Source organism: Oncorhynchus clarkii, chromosome 28 (assembly GCF_045791955.1).
Source record: "Oncorhynchus clarkii lewisi isolate Uvic-CL-2024 chromosome 28, UVic_Ocla_1.0, whole genome shotgun sequence".
Classification (NCBI taxonomy): Eukaryota; Metazoa; Chordata; class Actinopteri; order Salmoniformes; family Salmonidae; genus Oncorhynchus; species Oncorhynchus clarkii.
The window spans coordinates 35,775,547-35,801,775 of NC_092174.1; the positions used below are offsets into that span (position 1 = coordinate 35,775,547).

Consider the following 26,229-nt stretch of genomic DNA (forward strand, 5'->3'; position numbering starts at 1 on the left):
CTCTGCAATTAGAAAAGGTATGACATCAGCACCATACATTTTTGTATATATTCTGCAGCATTGTAAATATTGTACCTCTCTGAATAAGGCTCTAATGTTGCCAAAAACATTCACGCCTTGGGAAAGAAAAAGGAGCCGACTGGGAAAAAGCCATTGTCTTCAGCAGAGCTGTCACTGACTGCCACCCCTGTGACCCACAGCTAGTCCCTTCCCCAGCGTCTCCTTTCCTTCTCCGGCAATGCTGTAGGGGGAGGGGACTGGGTAAAGGTGAAAGAAGATTCCTGGTGGCATCCACCTTTTATTTGAAAATATCGGTCCTCTCACAGATCTGCAGATAAAGAAGATGAGATTAGGAGAGAAATCGAATGCTTCTGAAATACAATAAGGTCCAGTTTCCTGGACACAGATAGTCCTGGACTAAAAATGCAATTTCAATAGAGATTTTCAGTCCATGACTAGGTTTAGCCTCATCTGTGTCTGGGAAACTGTCCAGATGTCTTCAAAAATAAATGGCTAGTCATCACATGGGGACATCACTGAAAATCAATCAGAGCAAATAAATTCGGATGGAATACCTTATCCCCTGAGTGTCTATAGGCAAGCAGGCAGGCAGGCAGGCAGGCAGGCAGGCAGGCCTACAAAATCTGTTTCCAATCTATTACTTGTTTTCCCCATTATGCCTCACTTAATCTGCTTGAAAAATAGCAGGAACTGCAAATCCAGTTTATATACACTGAACAATAATATAAATGCAAAATGTAAAGTGTTGGTCACTTGTTTCATGAGCTGAAATAAAAAATAGCAAAAACTTTCCATACATACAAAAAGCTTCTTTCTCTCAACTTTTGTGCACACAATTGTTCATATCCCTGTTAATGAGCATTTCTCCTTTGCTAAGATAATACTTCACCTGAGGTGTTGCATATCAAGAAGCTGATTAAACAGCATAATAATTATTACACAGGTGCATCTTGTGCTGGGGACAATAAAAGGCCACTTTAAAATGTGCAGTTTTGTAGCACAACACAATGTCACAAGTTTTGAGGGAGCGTGCAGTTGGCATGCTGACTGCAGGAATGTCCACCAGAGCTGTTGCCAGTGAATTTAATGTTAATTTCTGTACAATAAACTGCTTCCAACATCGTTTTAGAGAATTTGGCAGTACCTCCAGCTTCACAACCACAGACCACTTGTAACCACGCCAGTTCATGGGGGGGTGCTGAGGAGTATTTTTTGTCTATAATAAAGCCCTTTTGTGGGAAAAAACTCTATCTGATTGGCTGGGCCTGGCTCCCCAGTGGGTGGGCCTATGCCCTCCCAGGCCAATTTATGGTTGCACCCCTGCCCAGCCACGTGAATTCGATAGATTAGGGCCTTATGAATTTATCTCAATTGACTGATTTCCTTATATGAACTGTAACTCAGTAAAATCTTTGCGTTTATATTTTTGTTCAGTATAGCAGAAGCTACTATGCCTTGCAGGAAGTAGACTGATTGCCAGGCAAGTTCCACTCGCAAAGGAAAACTAGCTTGAAGGAGAGTATGACCCACTGTTGAGGACTAAACTCCACGGTGAAGGAAGTTTAGTTCGCTGCGGAGAAAACGACACAGAAGAGAAACTTCAGCGAGCTATTCCTATAATCAAACTTTCAGCAATTATTTAAAAGCAACTTGCACGTAAAGAAAGAAGCTGATATCCTGCATCAAAAATGTCAGTCGCAGGCTTCAAGAAACAATTTTACAAAGCAAGCCAGGTCAGTGAACAACTTTTTACTTCGGCAAACGTTGTTGTATGTTAGCTAGCTAAGTTCGCTAGAAAGCTAGCGACGTTAGCATTACTTGTGCAATATAGCTAACTAGTTAAATGTGCCTTTCGACAAGGAAATATCTGACCCAAATGTTTTATTTATTAGCTAAATTATTTAACGTTTACATTTGTCTAATGGCTAACTCCAGTGGTCTGAAAAGTCCTCGTAAAGTTAAATCTGCATAGCTCCAGTGAGTTGGCTATGCTAGTAGCTGTCAGTTCAGCACATAACGTTACTTTGTCGTGTCGTAATGAGATTGACACATTGTTTCAATTTACTATAAAAACAGTGTTTGAAAACAGCACCATTGTTTCGGTGTGTCATAGCAACTTTTTCTATGCAAACATAAACAAACTAACGTTAGTGAGTTTCGTATCAGAACGTTTACATGATTCACTTTAAATACTCCCCCCCCCCCTTTCTGAGTTTAGCAAAACATTTTCTTCATTGGAGGAACGGATAAATCGGTGTAGACTAGAGGGGAATTAATCTAGCTGTATGTGATAAACCCTTTTCATTTGAGCTCAGGATGATCTCATTTCATGGACATTGTATTACGATAACACAGTACCAGTCAAAAGTTTGGACAACTACTCTTTCCAGGGTTTATTTTTATTTTTGTATTTTAACATTGTAGAATAACAGTGAAGACATCAAAACTATGAAAAAAACACACATGGAATCATGTAGTAACCAGAAAAGTATTAAACAAATCAAAATATAGTTCTGATTCTTCAAAGTAGTCACCCTTTGCCTTGATGACAGCTTTGCACACTCTTGGCATTCTCTCAACCAGCTTCATGAGAGAGTCTCCTGGAATAGATGTCAATTAACAGGTGTGCCTTGTTAAATTAATTTGTGGAATTTCTTTCCTCAATGTGTTTGAGCTAATCAGTTGTGTTGTGACATGGTAGGGGTGGTATACAGAAGATAGCCCTATTTGGTAAAAGACCAAGTCCATATTATGGTAAGAACGGGTCAAATAAGCAAAGAGAAACGACAGTCCATCATTACTTTAAGACATGAAAGTAAATCAATCTGGAAAATTAAGAACTTTGGAAGTTTCTTCAAGTGCAGTCGCAAAAACTATCAAGCACTATGATGAAACTGTCTCTCATGAGGACCGCCACAGAAAAGGAAGACCCAGAGTTACATCTGCTGCAGAGGATACGTTCATTAGAGTTACCAGCCTCAGAAATTGTTGTCCAAATAAATGCTTCACAGAGTTTAAGTAACAGACACATCTCAATTATCGACTGCATTAATTAGGCCTTCATGGTCGAATTGCTGCAAAGAAACCACTACTAAAGGACACCAATAAGAAGAGACTTTCTTGGGCCAAGAAACATGAGCAATGGACATTAGACCGGTGGAAATCTCACTCTTGGTCTGATGAGTCCAAATTGGGATTTTTGGTTCCAATCGCTGTGTCTTTGTGAGACGCAGAGTAGGTGAATGGATTATCTCCGCATGTCTAGTTCCCAACGTGAAGCATGGAGGAGGAGGTGTGGGGGTGCTTTGCTGGAGATGCTCTCAGGGATTTCTTTAGAATTCAAGGCACACTTAACCAGCATGGCTACCACAGCATTCTGCAGTGATACACCATCCCATCTGATTTGTGCTTAGTCCCACTATAATTTTGTTTTTCAACAGTACAATGACCCAATACGCCTCCAGTCTGTAAGTGCTATTTGACCAAGAAGGATAGGGATGGAGTGCTGCATCAGATGACCTAAACTGGCTTCCACAATCCCCTGACCTCAACCCAATTGAGTTGGTTTGGGATGAGTTTGACCACAGAGTGAAGGAAAAGCAGCCAACAAGTGCTCAACAATGTCATGAATAACAACATAGAATGCACCTCTGAAGTTACTCTCACTTGTCCGTTTATTAGGAGGGATGCAGGGAATGTTTGGTGTTTCTGGAAGGGAGATGGACATTCCATTCCCTCCAGTGCCACCACACTGGTCTCTTCCTTTCCCCCTCTCCCTTTCCCTTCACCTGTCCATCTTCATGAGAAGTGATATGTGTTTGGAGTGATTGTGCCAATTTGCAGATGAGTCCATGATTGATGGTTCCATAGCTAGGCCTACCAGCCATGGCAGGTTGTCTTCCTCACTCACACACTGATTAGCACCTACTCGCCAGATACAAACATGCTTATTACCTTTATGTGGAATGTATCGCCTGTTTCAGAAGTACTTAACATGTGCAAAGGAAACACCTGAAACTAGATTCATTACATACTGGTCTTGGGGGGAAGAAAACTGTTGGGAGGTTCTCTTCTGCAATGTTCAACCAATCCAGTAAATGTCAAGGAGGAGTTAAGATAAGTGTCGCCTTGTTAACGTCCAAAAGCGGATGTTGCGTCACAGGCTCAATTTTTTTCATATCCCCTGAAAACCGGAGGCTAGGAAGTACTAGTGGTGTAACACAAATAAAAGGGTTGTTATTGCATTGGATGGATCTGAGATACATTATAGCCTTTGCAGATACTACTACAAGCTGCATTTGGCCACAAGTGAAGTAGTTACAGAACAGGTTGTAAGTAGTCCTAAGGAAGTCATCTGACAGCTTTGAGAGGCCAATTTGAACCGTTTCTATTTGATCTTTAGTAGTAAATACTCTCGAGGCCTCCATAATTAGTGATGTAACACAATTTGTTGTGTGTGAACTGGAATGGCCTGACTGTCCCACTCACCTCACTACTATAAAATAGTCTGACTGGTTTTTGGGTAAATGAGCACGAAGGCACCTTAGTAGGCAAGGCCTAGTCACTCTCAAACCCCTGTCATTAAATATCTCTGGGAGAAATCAGGGCGTGGGTGTCTGAGTGTACTGACCCTTATTATGAGGCCATCTGTTATGTTATAGGGGCCTGTTTTGGAAATAGGTCAGTCTATTGGTGTGTTGCTCACACAGCTGTGAGTGATTGTTGGGTGAGTTGTTCTCCTGGCTCCGGTGTGCTTTGGAATCCTGGCAATGTTGCAGTAGTGCCCAAACCGGATTCCTGGGTTGTTATTAAGCCAGGAGAACAGACTCGGTCAACAGCCTGCCGGTAAACACACACTCACTTGCTCACATGGGATTATCTAATGGGATGTTCCACTAATTTGGGGCCTTTTTTGAGAAGTGTTAAAAAAAAGAGCACATGTTCAACTTCATAAACACATTTTCCCATCTCGGGGTTAAAAAATAGGGATGCACGATATATATCGGTGAACATATCGGAATCGGCCGATATTAGCTTAAAAATGCCTACACCGGTATCGGCTTGATGTATAGTTTAACGCCGATTTGCAAAATCGATGTCAAAGCTGACATGCATACCAGTCTACATGACGCAACGTAAAATTTTGCACTACACTTGCAACACAGTATTCCTAACCTAGCCCACAATGTCTGCTGTGTGGATCAAGCAGTCATTTGAAAAAGTAAGAACATTTCAGCGAGACAACTCAAAAGGCGAAAAACCATTAACGCCAGAATAATGGAATTCATTGCCCTTGACAATCAACCGTTCTCTGTCGTGGGCGATGTTGGCTTTCGCGACTGATCGAGCACCGGTACACACTAACGTTACCAAGTGTGCTATTTTTCAGATGTTGCCCTACTAGACTTACACAGTAATAGCGTCACTGCTATTGGCTTCACGACATTCTATGGAACGCTGTTTAGGTCGTGTCAAAGATGCATGTCAAATAACACTATTCCACACGTTAAATAACAGTTCTATTATAGAATGTTGTGTTCTAAATTTGCTCTTGTAAGCCAAGTGCCACCACTACTATCAGTAGCTCTATCAAAGCTGTACAAAAGTCTGCAAACACTGGCCACGAACAATGTGTTTACAATACAGCGTTGGTAATAAAGCATTATTTGTTCGGCCGCACTTCTGGGGTAGCTAGCTAGCTAGCTTTAGATTGTTACTTAGCTAGCACCAATACAATCAGCCTGAAAACAATGACCAGTAGAAATTGCAGTCATTTTCATTATTCTTAGCAATGATTTAGGAATCCTTGTGTTTTAGTTAGTCACTTGTTGTTCGCCTATTGAAATTTGAACTTCAGTTCATGAAAATAAATAGCTATGCAGCTACTTAACCCTGTTGCCCAAAGCTAACGTTATAAGCAGCCAGCTAGCGTCATCTGGCTTGTGAGGCTCGACCAGAACGGGTTATGTGTTGTGAAGCTATCCACAATAAGGATTAAACACACTAGTGGAATTTGAGTTTTGTCTTCAAAATAAAAGTACCTCTTAAAGTAATGTAGAAGGTTACAATTGGTAGAATCATATTTAGACTAGATCATGTTAAACAAGGTTGGAATGCGAAGCAATGAACTGGGGTATCAGTCTACTCGGTGACACCCACAGAACACAACTGTGAAGAGTTTACACAAATATCTGTGTTGTAGTTTTTATCACGGGACTGTGACTGTGTGAAATCACCTCTCCAGTCAGCCTATTGTGTGTATTGACGTTCATGTTGCACTGTACAGCTTGCCCTGGGGATCAATGAAATGGGGTATTGGTCTACTCAATACCCAAGCAATTTTTTTCCAACGTCCTCCTCAGTTATCAGACTCCAAAACATCCATGCAGTATTGTTTTTCCTCGGGAATACTGTTCAATACACATAGGTTGACAGTAAATGTGGCTCAATTCAGTTGTTTCAGAGTCCCGCAATAATAGCTTCAACGCTAATGCTATCTGGGTGTCACTGAGTAGACTGATACCCCGTGTCATTGATCCACAATCCATAGGTAAGGCTGTAGAGTGAAATAAGCATGCCCCCAATGCAATTCTAAAGTGAAATCACACTGGATGTATTATAACAGATTAATAAATAGTATTTTGTTGATTTTATATAACATTCCAACCTTGTTTAGCATAATCTATTCAATTGTGCCATAATTATACTATTTGTATTCATTTGCATCACTGTCAATTACATACTTTTATTTTGAAGGCTAACTGCAAAGTCCGCTATTGTGGCTAATCCTTATTGTGGCAAGCTTCACATAGATGGGTCCGACCAGCATTAATCAAATAAGAACTGCCTTATAAATGAGGGTTATTTTAGATGACAGTTAGCTAGCTAACTATAGCTACTGAAACAGATTGTTTTGCCATGTTTTGGGGGAAGAACAGTGTTTGCATCCATGAGCTAGCTAGCTTTTTTTTTATGACCGGGACTGTAGGTGCGCCGGACAACTTTACCAGCGTTATAGCATACGTATCAACAAATCATTATGACATATGAAATACGAGTGAGTGTAATCAATGTGTAATAACTACACAAAACAAATGTATGAACGTGTTAAATTATTATGAGACGTGCAGTCATATTCAGGTCCTGATTGGTCAACAAGCTTATTTGACATGTCAAATTGTGTTATTTGACATGTATCTTTTTTGACACGCAAAGGCCCAAACTGTGTTCCATAGAAATCCTGGTTGAGACGACTGAACAAATGAACAATTAAACAGCACAACAGGTAAGTGAAAGGAATAGGTTTTGATAATGTTTTACTGGTAATGGGGACATGCATAAATGCCAACAAAATAACTTATTGTGTGTGTGTGTGTGTGTGTAACTTTAACTAGGCAAGTCAGTTAAGAACAAATTCTTATTTCCAATGACGGCCAAACCCAGACGACACTGGGCCAATTGTGCGCCGCCCTATGGGACTCCCAATCACCGCCAGGTGTGATGCAGCCTGGATTGAAACCAGGGACTGTAGTGATGCCTTTTGCGCTGAGATGCAGTACCTTAGACCTGCGCCCGCGTGTGTGTGTGAACACTTTAACTGTACTAGAATGCTTAAAAGGCAGCTAAAATTTTAAATATCGGTATTGGTTTTTTTTGGGCAAGGAAAATATTGGTATCTGCTAAAAATGTAGTATTGGTGCACCACAAAAAAATAAATGACTGTCGTAATTGCCAAATAAAGAGTGTTGAAGATTTATTCTTAAATCAGCCATGAATCCCCTTGTAACAGGGGGAATGGAAGCATGTTGTGTGCAGCCGGGAGTGGCAATTGAATGCAAGCTTCACCCAAAAAATGAAATTAACATTTCGAGCCTGTCTAACAGTGTTATGTTTGACCCACTCAGTTTTCCACCAGAAAATTGCCAAAAAGAGTAGAACCATCTGAACTGCTTTTACTCTGATTTGGCTTTTTTTTTTTTTTTTTCAAATTTTATCATAAGGAATAGTTTTAACATATTGAAACAAGTTCAGTTGACGTAACAGGGTTGACCTTAAAATGAGGGACAGATGTCAAATGAATCACTAATCACATGAAATAAAAGAGAAATCTTCAGAAATCACTGTCAAAGCAACAAAATAACTAGGACTTTACAGTAACCAGGTTTCCATCCAACCTTTTTATGTGAGTAAAATACATGACAGCCCTGATGGGAACAGCAAATTTGTCGGTAAACTTTCCAAATGTTGACACAACATCACGCTAGACAAGGTAGGATCTTTTTGTTTGTAAAATTTAATTATGCAAGGAATTATGTTTAAAATGCCTTTTATGAGTAAATCTTTTTTATAATAACCATATGTTGTGTGGTCCTCCCACTACGACTCGGTAAACCATGCAGTTTATTAGGCTACAGATGAAATGTTATGATGAACTTCACAGCGTGCTGAAAGTGCACGGTGATGAGCTTGATGCTGCTTTACATTAAATATTGAGGGTATTTTTCTGGTGACATGATGAGCGATGCTTGGCTGCTGTTTGACAAATAAAAAGGATCTTGCTCTTTTGTCTGTAATAGGAATCTCATCATGTAGCCTAGGTAGCTAGCACTGTATCTGCCAGCTGTTGGTAAGAGCGCACGCGCAAAGACCAGAGTGGGCTCATTCGCTATACATAAAATGAATAATTTGTACGTGACAAAACAAGTTGAAAACGCGTTTAAAAACCCATTTAACTTGTATTCAATGATTCGGTACATGTGAATTTAACCGCAAAACGTATTTTTATGTGCACCACGTCATCATGCTCTGCGTTTTATCCACAAACAAGTCAATTTGATAAACTCATCTCTGGTGGGAAAAGGAGGCATGAGGACTGCTGATGGGATACGGCCACATTTTAATGAACCGCTGATGGGATACGGCCACATTTTAATGAACCGCTGAGGGGATACGGCCACATTTTAATGAACCGCTGAGGGGATACGGCCACATTTTAATGAACCGCTGAGGGGATACGGCCACATTTTAATGAACCGCTGAGGGTATACGGCCACATTTTAATGAACCGCTGATGGGATACGGCCACATTTTAATGAACCGCTGAGGGGATACGGCCACATTTTAATGAACCGCTGATGGGATACGGCCACATTTTAATGAACCGCTGAGGGGATACGGCCACATTTTAATGAACCGCTGAGGGGATACGGCCACATTTTAATGAACCGCTGAGGGGATACGGCCACATTTTAATGAACCGCTGAGGGGATACGGCCACATTTTAATGAACCGCTGAGGGTATACGGCCACATTTTAATGAACCGCTGATGGGATACGGCCACATTTTAATGAACCGCTGAGGGGATACGGCCACATTTTAATGAACCGCTGATGGGATACGGCCACATTTTAATGAACCGCTGAGGGGATACGGCCACATTTTAATGAACCGCTGAGGGGATACGGCCACATTTTAATGAACCGCTGAGGGGATACGGACACATTTTAATGAACCGCTGAGGGGATACGGCCACATTTTAATGAACCGCTGATGGGATACGGCCACATTTTAATGCACAGAAAGGAAAAACTGTGAAGCCGCTGAACTGAGTCGTATGAACACACACACCAGAAAGACATGTTGATTACATGAACACAAACACCACAAATATATTCCCACTCCCAGGCAGGCCCACCGCCTAGTTATGTCATGTAGCATAATGAGGACGACAGCTGTCAGTAGCTGGTCCTCATCATGTACCTCTTTATAGAATGTCTCCTGCACCTAAAATATAAATAGTACCAGCACCCAAAATGATTGCCGGAACTTATTTGAGTCCAAGTCTAGCACTGACAAGAAGTAATCAGGTAGGCCTATTTTATGTTTCCACAAGATCAGAGCATGACATTTCTCCCTTTCATGTGTGTGGTTATTGAAAGGGAAAGCGCTGGAAAGATTTTTCAAATACATTGAGGAACTATTTATCTTTTTCAATGGAAGTTAAAAACAGACTTTTTTGTTTCCTGTTTTGAGGTGAAAACATTATTTTGAGACGCTCCACATGTCATTAGTGGTGGTGTGTTAAGCCAATCAGAAATACTATCAGATCCCCAAATGGGCACATTTATATGCCTACATTAGAGAGCAGACCAGGTAGCCTATAAGCTTAATCAATATTGACAGGAGCGCTCCAAACAAAAGACAATGACTAAATTGAATTGACAAAACTCCTAAATGGTATGAAATAAACTAAAACTTGTTTCTCACAAGTGTTGCATTTGGTTGTGCGCTATGCACAATGAGAACGGTAAAAGGAATAATAATATATTGAATGCATTAACAAAAAATACCTTAACCAAACAAACATTGTAGATTACAAATTATAAGATTTAACGGTAAATGTACTACTGGTGATATATGTAATGGGGAGTTGATCTACACTAACAATCAAACGCAAACAATTCACACAATGAAGTTATGAAACAATGAATGTGCACCAATTGGCGGGAGAGAAGGCATTCTGGAGAGAGAAGTGCACTGTGAATCTGGGCGCTGCATGGTCAATCCGACATCTGCATTGGCCATGCAGCATTTATGGTGATACGGCCTCTGTAGAAGTTAGGGCATTCATACTTCTTGTGCTCCACGCAGCGCAGAGCTGTTGTGAAGGAAGTTTTCATGGAAATTAATTTGTATTTATACAGGATGATTTGGCCTCTGCATGCCTCCGGAGGCTCCACAATTGGTCATACCCTCAATATGGATCCACTGGCCACATTTTCACATCAAGCATAAATTGGCTTTTAGTCTAGGACTCCGCAATGGATTAGTTCACTGAGATAGGTGTGTGTGTGTATGTATATATCTCTCACACACTACCGTTCAAAAGTTTGGGGTCACTTAGAAATGTCCTTGTTTTTTAAAGAAAATTGTTGTTGTTTTTGTCCCTTGTCCCACTCCCTTCACAGAACAGTGCAAACTGGCTCTAGCGAGAATGGAAAGGGAGGGAGGCCCTGGTGCACAACTGAGCAAAGGGACAAGTACATTAGAAGACCAGCATCCCAGAGTCCCCTCTTCACTGTTTTACATTGAGACTGGTGTTTTGCGGGGTACTATTTAATGAAGCTGCCAGTTGACGACTTGTGAGGTGTCTGTTTCTTAAACTAGATACTAATGTACTTGTCCTCTTGCTCAGTTGTGCACCGGGGCCTCCCACTCTTTCTATTCTGGTTAGAGCCAGTTTGCACTGTTCAGTGAGGGAGTAGTACACAGCGTTGTACGAGATCTTCAGTTTCTTGGCAATTTCTCGCATGGAATAACCTTAATTTCTCCGAACAAGAGTAGACTGACGAGTTTCAGTAGACATTTCTGTGTTTCTGGCCATTTTGAGCCTGTAATCGAACCCACAAATGCTGTTGCTCCAGAAACTCAACTAGTCTGAAGAAGGCCAGTTTTATCGCTTTAAACAGCACAACAGTTTTCAGCTGTGCTAACAATTGCAAAAGGGTTTTCTAATGATCAATTAGCCATTTTAAAGTAATAAACTTGAATTAGCTAACACAACGTGCCCTTGGAACACAGGAGTGACGGTTGCTGATAATGGGACTCTGTACGCCTATGTAGATATTCCATTAAAAATCAGCCGTTTCCAGCTACAATCGTCATTTACAACGTTAACAATGTCTACACTGTATTTCTGATCAATTTGATGTTATTTTAATGGTAAAAAATGTGATTTTTCTTTCAAAAACTGACATTTCTAAGTGACCCCAAACGTTTGAACGGTAATTAATATTAATGCTGCAAAAAAAAGAACCGTCCACACAGTCAACTGGGTTTATTTTCAGCAAACGTAACGTGCACATATTTGTATGAACATAAGATTCAACAACTGAGACATAAACTGAACAAGTTCCACAGACATGTGACTAACAGAAATGGAATAATGTGTCCCCCTGGTGTGGCCATCAGCTGCATTAAGTACTGCAGTGCATCTCCTCATGGACTGCACTAGATTTGCCAGTTCTTGCTGTGAGATGTTACCCCACTTCCACCAAGGCACCTGCAAGTTCCCGGACATTTCTAAGGGGAATGGCCCTAGCCCTCATCCTCCAATCCAACATGTCCCAGATGTGCTCAATGGGATTGAGATCCGGTCTCTTCACTGGCCATGGCATAACACTAACATTCCTGTATTGCAGAAAATCATGCACAGAACGAGCAGTATGGCTGGTTGCATTGTCATGCTGGAGGGTCATGTCAGGATGAGCCTGCAGGAAGGGTACCACATGAGGGAGGAAGATGTCTTTCCTGTAACGCACAACGTTGTGATTGCCTGCAATGATAACAAGCTCAGTCCGATCATACTGTGACACACCGCCCCAGACCATGACTGACCTCCCACCTCCAAATCGATCCTGCTCCAGAGTAACGCGATAAACGCGAATCCGATCAGCACCCCTGGTGAGACAAAACCGCGACTCGTCAGTGAAGAGCATTTTTGCCAGTCCTGTCTGGTCCAGCGACGGTGGGTTTGTGCCAATAGGCGACGTTGTTGCCGGTGATGTCTGATGAGGACCTGCCTTACAACATGCCTACAAGCCCTCAGTTCAGCCTCTCTCAGCCAATTGCAGACAGTCTGAGCACTGATGGAGGGATTGTGCGTTCCAGGTGTATCTCGGGCAGTTGTTGTTGCTATCCTGTACCGGTCCCGCAGGTGTGGAGTTCAGATGTACCGATCCTGTGCAGGTGTTGTTACACGTGGTCTGCCAATGCGAGGACGATCAGCTGTCCGTCCTGTCTCCCTGTAGTGCGGTCTTATGCGTCTCACAGTACGAACATTGCAATTTTTTGCCCTGGCCACATCTGCAGTCCTCATGCCTCCTTGCAGCATGCCTAAGGCACTTTCACGGGGATGAGCAGGGACCCTGGTCTTCTCTCTTTTGGTGTTTTTCAGAGTCAGTAGAAAGGCCTCTAGTGTCCTAAGTTTTCATAACTGTGACCTTAATTGCCTACTGTCTGTAACCTGTTAGTGTCTTAACGACTGTTCCACAGGTGCATGTTCATTAACTATTTGTGGTTCATTGAACAAGCATGGGAAAATGGTGTTTAAATCCTTTACAATGAAGATCTGTGAAGTTATTTGGATTTATATGAGGTATCTTTGAAAGACAGGGTCCTGAAAAAGGGATGTTTATTTATTTTTTTGATGAGTTTATTCTAATGCTCGACTACAAAAAAAAAATCTTGGTCGACCAAAAGCCTATCGACCGAACAATCGACCTGCCGACTAATTGGGGTCAGCCCTAACAAAATCGCAATAAAATAAAATCGTTCTCCATCACGAGGTCCGTGCATCATTTCACTTCTATATGCTACTGTTCTGTTTGAATTAGGAACGGCTTTGTTGTCCTGTGCAGAATGCATGTAAAAGACTTGAACTTATTATTCTCCTTTTGTAGATGGTCAGTGAGAAGGTTGGAGGTGCAGAGGGAACCAAGCTGGATGAAGACTTCAAAGATCTGGAGAAGGTAAGTGATCTCTCCCCAACACAAAAAAACATACACTCCTATTAACTTAAGATTGGATTTTCCTATCGCTCCATTTTGTCAGAGTAGATTGTGCATTCGCTGTCTCTCCTTCTTCCCTTCCTCACAGAGGGCAGATGTGACCAGTAAAGCGGTGGTGGATGTCATCTCTAAAACATCGGAGTACCTGCAGCCCAACCCAGCGTCCAGGGCCAAGCTGACCATGCTGAACACAGTGTCTAAGATGCGGGGCCAGGTGAAGAGCCCTGGCTATCCCCAGGCTGAGGGGCTGCTGGGGGAGAGCATGGCCAAGTTCGGACGAGAGATGGGAGAGGACACCAACTTTGGTAAGAAAGAGAGTGATTTCATAAACTACCATAAGCTTATTTTACCTTTGTGCCCTAGCCTTTGGCTCTCAGAATATTGAATTCCAGGTGTGTTTGTGTGTGAAGTAGGGACCACGTACTCAACAGAAGAACCTTGTCCTTTATTGTGGCCGGTGAGGGGATTGTGTGCTCACTCATGTAACTGTCTTTGTCCTGTAGGTGGCGCCCTGGTGGACGTGGGTGAGTCCATGAAGAGGCTTGCTGAGGTCAAAGATTCCCTGGACATCGATGTCAAACAGAACTTTATCGATCCACTGCAGGCCGTCGTCGACAAGGACATCAAAGACATCCAGGTAGAGACCTAGAATGAGATGAATAAGGGATTCTCAACTCTCCCTCAACGTTACACATTTTATTTTCTAACCCTTCACAATCAACTAATTGAGGACTCTCTCCTCCCTCCTCAGCACCATCTGAAGAAGTTGGAAGGCAGGCGTCTGGACTACGATTATAAGAAGAAACGCCAGGGGAAGATCCCAGACGAGGAGCTGAGATCAGCCCTGGAGAAGTTCCACGAGTCCAAAGAGATGGCAGAGAGCTCCATGCACAACCTGCTGGAGACTGATGTGAGACTTATCTCAGGAGTCAAGGGTTAGAGTTGAGGGATCTGGGGAATAATGCCAGAGATGGACAGCAACAATCAATCTCATTTTATTCGTATGGTGCTTCTTGCAAATTAGTTAGTCGCAAAGTGCTTACTTTCACAGCAACAAATGGGCTTAAACTCATCGAAAGCAAGTAGAAACAACAGAAGCAAGGAAAATCTGTTTAGTTAAGAAGAAAGAGGCTATTTTCCATTGGTTGGCTGGGTAGAAGTTCAGAATTCAGGCTTCATTCTCCCAAACCATAATACCCAGTAGGGGCTTCAACATCTGGCATTGGCATTAGCAGTAGCACTGGCGCTAGCATTGGCAACAATGTTAGCATTAGCGTTGATGAGTATTTCAGGACCAATATGCAGTCAGCTTGCCACGACTCCATAGCTAGTGAGTGGAACAGTTATGTAATGTCACAGCAATGCGTATTAGGTGACGATTCTAGTTTTCCACTTTGACTCTGCAACCTAAGAACGTGCCAAACCTGTCTTAGATGGCCTGTCTCTGGTAATGACCTTTTATTTCATCAGATGAGGAGACTGAGTACAACATGTGTTAGTGCCATGTAAGTGGCGTGTCAATCTGAAACAAAGCAGTTTCGAGAGTCGGGAAATTGACCTCGGGGTGGTGAGGGGGGAGAACAAAAGTGTAAATTAACCATAGTAATGGCGTTTCTAGTCCAGCCCCCTGGTAATGGCGTTTCTAGTCCAGCCCCCTGGTAATGGCGTTTCTAGTCCAGCCCCCTGGTAATGGCGTTTCTAGTCCAGCCCCCTGGTAATGGCGTTTCTAGTCCAGCCCCCCAGGTAATGGCGTTTCTAGTCCAGCCCCCCTGGTAATGGCGTTTCTAGTCCAGCCCCCCCGGTAATGGCGTTTCTAGTCCAGCCCCCCCGGTAATGGCGTTTCTAGTCCAGCCCTCCCGGTAATGGCGTTTCTAGTCCAGCCCCCCCGGTAATGGCGTTTCTAGTCCAGCCCCCTGGTAATGGTGTTTCTAGTCCAGCCCCCTGGTAATGGTGTTTCTAGTCCAGCCCCCTGGTAATGGCGTTTCTAGTCCAGCCCCCTGGTAATGGCGTTTCTAGTCCAGCCCCCCTGGTAATGGCGTTTCTAGTCCAGCCCCCCAGGTAATGGCGTTTCTAGTCCAGCCCCCCCGGTAATGGCGTTTCTAGTCCAGCCCCCCCGGTAATGGTGTTTCTAGTCCAGCCCTCCCAGTAATGGCGTTTCTAGTCCAGCCCCCCCGGTAATGGCGTTTCTAGTCCAGCCCCCTGGTAATGGCGTTTCTAGTCCAGCACCCTGGTAATGGCGTTTCTAGTCCAGCCCCCTGGTAATGGCGTTTCTAGTCCAGCCCCCTGGTAATGGCGTTTCTAGTCCAGCCCCCCTGGTAATGGCGTTTCTAGTCCAGCCCCCCTGGTAATGGCGTTTCTAGTCCAGCCCCCCAGGTAATGGCGTTTCTAGTCCAGCCCCCCCGGTAATGGCGTTTCTAGTCCAGCCCCCCCGGTAATGGCGTTTCTAGTCCATCCCCCCCGGTAGTGGCGTTTCTAGTCCAGCCCCCCCGGTAATGGCGTTTCTAGTCCAGCCCCCCAGGTAATGGCGTTTCTAGTCCAGCCCCCCAAGTAATGGCGTTTCTAGTCCAGCCCCCCAGGTAATGGCGTTTCTAGTCCAGCCCCCCTGGTAATGGCGTTTCTAGTCCAGCCCCCCTGGTAATGGCGTTTCTAGTCCAGCCCCCCAGGTAATGGCGTTTCTAGTCCAGCCCCCCAGGTAATGGCGTTTCTAGTCCAGCCCCCCTGGTAATGGCGTTTCTAGTCCAGCCCCCCGGTAATGGCGTTTCTAGTCCAGCCCCCCCGGTAATGGCGTTTCTAGTCCAGCTCTCCCGGTAATGGCGTTTCTAGTCCAGCCCCCTGGTAATAGCATTTCTAGTCCAGCCCCCTGGTAATGGCGTTTCTAGTCCAGCCCCCTGGTAATGGCGTTTCTAGTCCAGCCCCCCGGTAATGGCGTTTCTAGTCCAGCCCCCCGGTAATGGCGTTTCTAGTCCAGCCCCCCCCCGGTAATGGCGTTTCTAGTCCAGCCCCCCAGGTAATGGCGTTTCTAGTCCAGCCCCCCAGGTAATGGTGTTTCTAGTCCAGCCCCCCAGGTAATGGCGTTTCTAGTCCAGCCCCCCAGGTAATGGCGTTTCTAGTCCAGCCCCCCTGGTAATGGCGTTTCTAGTCCAGCCCCCCTGGTAATGGCGTTTCTAGTCCAGCCCCCCCGGTAATGGCGTTTCTAGTCCAGCCCCCCCCGGTAATGGCGTTTCTAGGCCAGCCCCCCAGGTAATGGCGTTTCTAGGCCAGCCCCCCAGGTAATGGCGTTTCTAGGCCAGCCCCCCAGGTAATGGCATTTCTAGTCCAGCCTCCCAGGTATTGGCGTTTCTAGTCTAGCCCCCCAGGTAATGGCGTTTCTAGTCCAGCCTCTCTGGTAATGGCGTTTCTAGTCCAGCCTCTCTGCTAATGGCGTTTCTATTCCAGCCTCCCTGGTAATGGCGTTTCTAGTCCAGCCTCCCTGGTAATGGCGTTTCTAGTCCAGCCTCCCTGGTAATGGCGTTTCTAGGCCAGCCCCCCAGGTAATGGCGTTTCTAGGCCAGCCCCCCAGGTAATGGCGTTTCTAGGCCAGCCCCCTGGTAATGGCGTTTCTTGGCCAGCCCCCCAGGTAATGGCGTTTCTAGTCCAGCCTCTCTGGTAATGGTGTTTCTAGTCCAGCCTCTCTGGTAATGGCGTTTCTATTCCAGCCTCCCTGGTAATGGCGTTTCTAGTCCAGCCTCCCTGGTAATGGCGTTTCTAGTCCAGCCTCCCTGGTAATGGCGTTTCTAGTCCAGCCTCCCTGGTAATGGCGTTTCTAGTCCAGCCTCCCTGGTAATGGCGTTTCTAGTCTAGCCCCCCGGTAATGGCGTTTCTAGTCCAGCCTCCCCGGTAATGGCGTTTCTAGTCTAGCCCCCCCGGTAATGGCGTTTCTAGTCCAGCCTCCCCGGTAATGGCGTTTCTAGTCTAGCCTCCCCGGTAATGGCGTTTCTAGTCCAGCCTCCCCGGTAATGGCGTTTCTAGTCCAACCCCCCCGGTAATGGCGTTTCTAGTCCAGCCCCCCCGGTAATGGCGTTTCTAGTCCAGCCCCCCCGGTAATGGCGTTTCTAGTCTAGCCCCCCTGGTAATGGCGTTTCTAGTCCAGCCTCCCTGGTAATGGCGTTTCTAGTCGAGCCTCCCTGGTAATGGCGTTTCTAGTCCAGCCCCCCTGGTAATGGCGTTTCTAGTCCAGCCCCCCTGGTAATGGCGTTTCTAGTCCAGCCCCCCTGGTAATGGCGTTTCTAGTCCATCCTCCCGGTAATGGCGTTTCTTGTCCAGCCCCCCTGGTAATGGCGTTTCTAGTCCATCCTCCCGGTAATGGCGTTTCTAGTCCAGTCTCCTGTTTTGATGAATCTGACTGGTCTCTGTGCTTGTCTCTAGGTAGAGCAGGTGAGTCAGATGGCTTCTCTGGTCGAGTCACAACTGCAGTATCATAAACAGGCTGTGCAGATTCTGGAGGAGCTGACTGACAAACTCCGAGACAGGTAGGTCAGCTGTGTGTGTGGACTTCTACAATTCAGTTGAAGCTGTTTGTGTTGTGTGTATCTGTGTGTATTTACATGTGACTGATTCATCCCCTCTGCTGTGTGTATCAGGGTGAACGAGGCCCAGTCTCGCCCCAGGCGTGAGTACACTCCAAAACCCAAAGCCTCCTTTGACTACGAAGAGCAGGAGCATTCAAATGGAGAGTACTCCCCCTCTGCCAACCCCCCTTCATACTCCTCAGGTAAGACTGGCACTTAGCTGTGTGTGTGCCTCTGTGTGTTTCTGTATGTATCTCTCTATTGTAGTCTTGTCTCACCAGCCCAAAACTGATCTTTCTCTATGTATAAACCCCCCCCTCCCCATAGACGTCACATCCTTCCACAGAACACGGTCCATGAAGAACAGTCAACACTGTGAGTGTGAGGGAGTCTGATTGAGGTTAAAAGAGTGGCAATTAACATGGTACTTAATCGACTCTATTTCAGGAGAGTTTTACTAACATGGAATGGTGTGTGTGGGAAGCTTTAACCCCTTACTGCAGCCAACTCACTTCACTGTTGCAGAAATTCTGACATTTTTTTCTCCCCAATTTCATGGTATCCAATTGGTAGTTAGTCTTGTCCCATCGCTGCAACTCCCGTACGACTCGGGAGAGGTTGACGATCGAGATCCACGAGTCCTCCAAAACACGAACCTGCCAAGCCGCACTGCTTCTTGACACAATGCCCGGAAGCCAGCCGCACCAATGTGTCGGAGGAAACACTGTACACCTGGCGACCGTGTCAACATGCAGGCGCCCGGCCTGCCACAGGAGTTGCTAGAGCGCGATGGGACAAGGACAAACCCTCCCCTAACCCGGACGACGCTGGGCCAATTGTGTGCCGCCTCATGGGTCTCCCGGTCGCAGCCGGCTGCGACACAGCCTGGGATCAAACTTGGGTCTGTAGTGACGCTTCTAGCACTGCGATGCAGTACCTTAGACCGCTGCGCCCCACAGGAGGAAATTCTGACATTTTGCATGGCAAAATGCAAATATGTTTTTCAAATGACTTGCGAAAATACGCTGACGAGCGAAAAAGTTTGACTTGTGGCTTGATTGAACCATATTATGCAGTAAATGTGCAGTAATTGGTTGATTTATGCAAGCCCTCTTTTTGTACTGTGATGATGGGTCAGTTTTGTGTGAAAATATTGCTGTGGTTTGACTGTTTAATTGCGGAACTAGTGCAGTGATTGGACAACAGAATCCTGGAGGGACTAAACTAACCCCGCACACTGGATCTGGTAACGGGTAACGTCTCCCTTCAACCCTGTGAGCGCAGCGGTTTGGACGTTTATGAAGTGTTCTGGTCCCTTTCCTGCCTCTCACTTTGAAAAGCAAAGCTGCTGAATCCGTTTCAGAAGAATGTCAAATTAAAGTTTATTTTCTCTCTTTCCCTCTTCAACACATTCCTCCCCTTTCCTTCTCCCCAGCCTCTGAGCCGTGCGCTAAGGCCCTTTATGACTTCGAGCCAGAGAACGAGGGTGAGCTGGGCTTTTGCGAGGGCGACATCATCACGCTGACCAACCGCATCGACGAGAACTGGTTGGAGGGCACTATCCGCGGCCAATCAGGATTCTTCCCCAACAACTATGTGGAAGTGGTGGTGCCCCTGTAACACTGACAGAACAAGGGGAGGGATGAGGAGTGGGAGGGAGGGGGAAGATGAGGGAGGGAGGGGGGGGGGGGGGGGGGGGCTGAGGAGATGAGGGAGGACAGCGGTAGATGACGGGGGGGGCATCTCAAAAGTCTAAAATGACTTCTTCCTGTTAAATAAAGCAGGACAAGGAAATATCGGTGTAAGAAAATAAATGAGAGGTCACCTTAGATTGAGATTCACCTAATGATGGATGGATAGAAAAAGTGTGAGGAAAATGTTGATGGAGAGAAAGGTTAGCACAAGGAATGTGTATCTTTGTTTTCATTCTCTGTACACTACACCTCTCTTACCGGGACATATGGAGATGGGGTTACTAGAGGAGATGTTTGTCATTATGGGTGACCTGTACCCATGAACACTACCAGAAGTGTGCTTTAAGCAGACCTAGAAAAAAACCTGCAACAAAATTGCCTTGAAATTGTTACCTTTAATCACCTATTTACACCTATTTTAGCCCCTTAGTTCTAGGGAAAATGGTTAAATATGTTTTGTTCTTCCACAATTGGGAATCTTTGCATGAAAATCTGGTTAATTTTAATGCACACTCTTTTTCTTATATAAAAACACAAAATCCATACACCAATTATTTTCCTCCCTGGCATGGAGAGTTAGATCTTGGCTTTAGCTGTCCTATGCTGCCCTCTGGTGGTTTAAGCCTGTTATACCTTCAGGAGTAGGATAAAGTTGCCCTGAGACTGATGTAAGATCAGTTTAGTATGTTTCCCACTTATGGTTAAGGTTAGGATGTACGAACTGTAAGCTGATCCTAGAACTGTGCCCAGGGGCTAGTCCTGCATGGACCTCAGTGCTGATTTTTGTTTATTTTATGGTTCTTTTTCTAATTCATCCCATACCTGGTAAATGTGATTGTTCAGCTTTTCTCTGGGTCTAAACTTACGTGAAGAGTTGGCCTGTTTGCTTACCTATTTCTACTAAAGCCAACGTCGCCATTTCCTTGGCAAGGCAAATATATGGTGTTGTTGGAAACAGTTGGGCACCTAGGCTAGTAAATAACTGTAGGCCAGGTATACTATGTCTCTAAACACTATAACACTATCTCCGTTTAGTACTGTTACGGCTGCAAGGCTGCCTTTCATTGACTGGGAAGATCTCAATTGCTTTCTCCTCGTCTCCTGCTCAAACCCATTGGATGAGAAAGCCAGCCGGTCTGTCCCCTCTGGCCTTTTCTTCCAATGGGTTTTCGAGAAAAAGGAGTATGCAATTGAGGTCTTCCTTTTGTCTGCTATACCCCTTTGCCTCCCTCTTCTGTCTCTTATTTTTGCTAACTCTTATATGGTCAAAAGATGAAAAAGGGAAACGTTCCATTGCCCATCCAAGTGCTTTGTTCTGTTTGTGTTGTTCTAACTTAGATTTGAAGCCATCTGCTCCTTCTGGCTTAACCCTGTGTGCCTGAGGGCTGAAGCCAAAGTAACAGTGTAGAGTGACCTCCTATTATTCACTTGCTACAGTCAGTTTGCAGACAGTGTGTTAGTGGTGCTTGGATCAGCTGTTTTAACACCCGCAATTGCTAATAACCCATCCGCAACCGCCTGACGATGATAAAGTGAACGTCCGAGGCCCGACCCTAAACCGCAAATATAGAAAATGCACTATAGGCTAGTCAGACTACAGGAATATTTTTTGGGACCGAGAGTGCAGGGACTTGTTTTGGGACCGAGGGTGCAGGGACTTGTTTTGGGACCGAGGGTGCAGGGACTTGTTTTGGGACCGAGGGTGCAGGGTCTTGGTTTTGGACCGAGGGTGCAGGGACTTGTTTTGGGACCGAGGGTGCAGGGACTTGTTTTGGGACCGAGGGTGCAGGGACTTGTTTTGGGACCGAGGGTGCAGGGTCTTGGTTTTGGACCGAGGGTGCAGGGACTTGTTTTGGGACCGAGGGTGCAGGGACTTGTTTTGGGACCGAGGGTGCAGGGACTTGGTTTTGGACCGAGGGTGCAGGGACTTGGTTTTGGACCGAGGGTGCAGGGACTTGGTTTTGGACCGAGGGTGCAGGGACTTGGTTTTGGACCGAGGGTGCAGGGACTTGGTTTTGGACCGAGGGTGCAGGGTCTTGGTTTTGGACCGAGGGTGCAGGGTCTTGGTTTTGGACCGAGGGTGCAGGGACTTGGTTTTGGGACCGAGGGTGCAGGGACTTGGTTTTGGGACCGAGGGTGCAGGGTCTTGGTTTTGGACCGAGGGTGCAGGGACTTGGTTTTGGACCGAGGGTGCAGGGACTTGTTTTGGGACCGAGGGTGCAGGGACTTGGTTTTGGACCGAGGGTGCAGGGACTTGGTTTTGGACCGAGGGTGCAGGGACTTGGTTTTGCCTTATTTAGACATGTTTCTGCTTATGATTTCTGACATTTTGGAAGGCTATTTGTTAGTCAACTTGTCTATAATTATATATATACAGCTTCTCTTCTGTCATATGTTGCCCTAGAATACTAACTAAACCCTTGCTTTCTAGAATGTCATAAATCAATAGAATGAATGCTTCAATCTAGTTAACATCGGTAAAGTTTCACGGAGCAAAGACGTTTAGCGATTGGAGAGAGAATGCAATAACAAAACATTTTATATTTTTTACAGTTTTATGTGCAAGATTCCCAAATTACATCAGTTTGACTAGGAAATAGAAAGCTGTGAACGACCTAACATGTTTTTGATAAGGTTTCAGTTCGGCTTGGATGCAAATTATGTGGTTTGAAATTGTAGCATTCACATTCTCTCAAGATGCTGGGGGAAAAAATCATTTCTCCAGTCCTGTTCCCAAGTCCACATATTTCCTACATTTAGTGTATAATTTTACTGCAAGACATGCTTAATTCTGCAGGAGTTCATATTAAGTATGAGATTATAGACCTGCACACAGTCAGTGTCCAGATTTCAGTTTCCATCTAACCCATCTGAACAGCAGGCTACAGTTCCCTTGACATGCCATAGGCCTATTTGAAGGCCGTCTTGGCTGACATTTTTTTTAGTGCCTCACAATCATCACATGTATAAACTCCCAGCAATTGAATGGGTATTTACCAACGTTTCAGGAATCACTGTGCCTTCCTCCTACCCTGAGGAAGGCACAGTGATGCCAAAACGTTGGTAAATACCCATTTTTAATTCACAGTCATCACATAGCATAGTGCTCTTTTACCACTTCACCACATCTTTCCCAAACACTACTTTTCTGGCCCTCCCTTCTCTTTATTTTCAACCCTCCTTTTGTAGCTTTTCTCTTATTGAAACTCCAACATTGTCCTTTTTGCCTCCGTGGATCGAAAAATGTTCTGCCTGTTCCTAAAAGTGATTGGTGTATATGCTAGTTGTCGTGCGTACAGGTAGGCCCTAAAGTTTAGGCTTATGCACTAATGCCAGATAGCCTAAGATAATGAAAGAAATACCTCAATGTAGCCTAAAGATATAAATTGCACAGAATGATACATTTATGGATTTTTTTTAAGGTATTATTTTCTCTTTATTCAACCCACCCGCCTACAACCTGCCCTTCATCCACACAATATTTAATGGCCCTAAACCCATCCCTTCAGAGGATATAACCGCAGGGACTGTTCCATCCAACCCGCTGCCAAAAGGGGATTTGAAAGAAGGGTTGTTTTTGTATTTACACGTGTCACCCCATGGTGTGGGTGGGTGGGAGAGACAGGAAATAGTACTGTATATGACCATGGACTTTATTAGTCTTTCTGGGTGTTTCAATTCAAGCTACGCCTTTTTTTACCCAGAGCCTCAGAACTGTGATGAGCCCTACCCACAGCCGATAACTGTCTACCCTCGTTATCTAGTTACTACACTCCTTCACGGCACCCGTGGAATTGTAACCGGAACAGACGCATTGTTTTTATGTCGAAATAGGCACAGGACAGCTTATACCCTACCCCCACTCACTGGCTATCTGCCCCCATTCCGCTGCCCCCTCGCCTCCTACCCCTCTCACACCTGCCCCTGTTCTCCCATTTTTATCCCTAAACCCCCTTCTGACATCTCTTAATCCTCCCCCTCAAACACTGTTTCTCAAAGGTCACTACATACCCCCCCCCCCCCCCCCCCCATCTCCCTCTCCACTACTACCCTCCACTCCTTCCCTAGAACATGCAGCTCTACCAAAAAAAATGACTAACCTATGTGCATAAACTAAACACGTTCCTCCTAACTTAATGTTTACATGTCTCTTGGGCTATATTTGTTGTGTTAACATGGGTTTTAGTGCCTCTGTAGGTGATTAATGTTCAGGTGTGGGTTACCACATCCCATTAGCCTAAATAAAAGGAACAAGGCAGGTGGGGGGGAGGAGCTCCAGTTGTCTAAGTACCTTGTTTACCGGTGTCTATGAGTAATGTAACAAAGGGCTCAGATCAAGCATGTCCGTTTTTGCGGACTGGTGTCGTTGTCTTCAACTATTCTAATGCTGTTGGTGACAATCTATTTATGTTTTTCACACTACATTCGAAGATGGGTATTTCTACCAAATCCCACAAGAGTATCATATTATTTTGATATTACGAGTATTATCTTAATAGCAGCTTTATTTTAATATACAGAATCATTTTGTGAAGTGTCCATTGTAAATTGCTCGTTGCCAGCATGTGTCTATAGGTTATGTGTCTTGCTTCAGCGATGATGCCTTATTTTGAGGCTTCGTGTTTTTGGTAATTTACGCTCTCTGTGGATGGAGGTTTGAACCAAGGCAGGATTATCTTTATGTGGATTCTTTTATCTTTGTATTGTCATTTATTGTATATTTTTGGGGAATGTTGTCCGATCGCTTCTTAAATAAATATGAAGGAAAGTGAAGTGGCCCTCAGTCTGCTGGATGTGTCTTCAGGGGGATGTGAATGATACCTTCATTTACATATAAATTACAATTTCCAGAGAAGTCTCTTTCATATTCATTCTTTCATTGTAGTTGTCTATTGTACACCCATTTTCATTTACATGCTCCTGTAGGTAGCTAAAATTAATAGGACAATCTAATCAGTGGTTTAAAAAAACAAGTCAGTTGTGAAAAATACATTGATCTGTCAGGCTTTGAAATACATTTCCAAGCAGGTGTGTTATAATATTCAAGCAATAGATGTCACAACCAATCGCTCAACCTACTGAAGAAGCCTAACCTAATCAATCAATGCAAACTGCACAATAAACCACATGACATCTCCTATACTGACTGACACGTCCTATTCTGACTGACACGTCCATTATAAGGACATGCACGACAGACAGTTTTTGGCGAATATCCATGGCATTCTCATAAAAGGAAGGCGTGCCCTTTTCGGTTTGCCCAGCCAGTCAGCTATACTCATGGCTGCTACACCTAAGAAACCGCGCTAGGGGTCGGCTGGAACCAGGGAGCAGCTCCCGCCTTGCTACTACAAAGGATACTTGGAAAAACGGACCCGAACTTTAAAGGTTGGTGCGTTGCATTGCATGCTGTGATAAAGTGTCACCCATTAGTGAGGTCGGCACTGATGTTGGGAGATTAGGCCTAGCTAGCAGTTGGTGTTCCAATTCACCCCAAAGGTGTTCAATGGGGTTGAGGTCTGGGCTCTGTACGGGCCAGTCAAGTTCTTCCACACCAACCTCGACAAACCATTCTTTATGGACCTCGCTTTGTGCACGGGGGCATTGACATGCTGAAACAGGAAAGGGCATTCCCCAAACTGTTGCCACAAAGTTGGAAGCATAGAATCGTCTAGAATGCAATTGTATGCTGTAACATTAAGATTTCCCTTCACTGGAACTAAGGGGCCAGAACCATGACAAACAGCCCCAGACTATTACTCCTCCTCCTCCAAACTTTACAGTTGGTACTGTGCATTGCGGCAGGTAGCGTTCTCCTGGTATACACCAAACCCAGATTTGTCTATCGGACTGCCAAATGGTGAAGCATGATTCATCACTCCAGAGAACGCGTTTCCAGAGTCCAATGGCGGTGAGCTTTACACCACTCCAGCCAACACTTAGCATTACTCATGGTGATCTTAGGCTTGTGTGCGGCTGCTTGGCCATGGAAACCCATTTCTTGATGCTACTGACGAAGAGTTCCTGTACTGACATTGCTTCCAGCGGCAGTTTGGAAATCCGTACTGAGTGTTGCAACTGAGGACAGATTCAGCACTCGGCTGTCCCGTTCACAATAACAGCACTTACAGTTGACCGGGGCAGCTCTAGCTGGGCAGAAATTCAATGAACTGACTTCTCGGGAAGGTGGCATCCTATGTCGGTGCCACGTTGAAAGTTACTGAGCTCTTCAGTAAGGCCATTCTACTGCCAATGTTTGTCTATGGAAATTGCATGACTGTGCTCAATTTTCTACACCTGTCAGCAACGGGTGTGGCTGAAATAGCCAAATCCATTCATTTGAAGGGGTGTCCACATACTGTGGTGTACTTCACTTGCTTCTTACTCAGAAGTGATTG

At 44.9% G+C, this 26,229-nt stretch overlaps 1 protein-coding gene across 2 annotated transcripts; it reads left to right on the top strand.

Moving 5' to 3' along the window:
* The first annotated feature begins 1,553 nt into the window (after positions 1-1,553).
* Positions 1,554-24,681, top strand: LOC139386985 (endophilin-A2-like). 2 transcript variants are annotated; one of them, XR_011629112.1, is made up of 9 exons: positions 1,554-1,754; positions 13,483-13,551; positions 13,679-13,895; positions 14,094-14,227; positions 14,342-14,500; positions 17,995-18,098; positions 18,210-18,340; positions 19,573-21,533; positions 21,994-24,681. XR_011629112.1 is itself a non-coding variant. In XM_071132910.1 (9 exons), exons 1-9 carry the CDS (start codon positions 1,710-1,712, stop codon positions 19,755-19,757), a joined length of 1,092 nt encoding a protein of 363 aa, XP_070989011.1. In that variant the 5' UTR covers positions 1,565-1,709; the 3' UTR covers positions 19,758-19,769. The 2 variants fall into 2 exon arrangements, 1 of the variants encoding a protein (XP_070989011.1); XM_071132910.1 differs by lacking the exon at positions 21,994-24,681 and adding an exon at positions 18,465-18,512 and having other exon boundaries at positions 1,565-1,754; positions 19,573-19,769.
* The last annotated feature ends 1,548 nt before the right edge of the window (positions 24,682-26,229 follow it).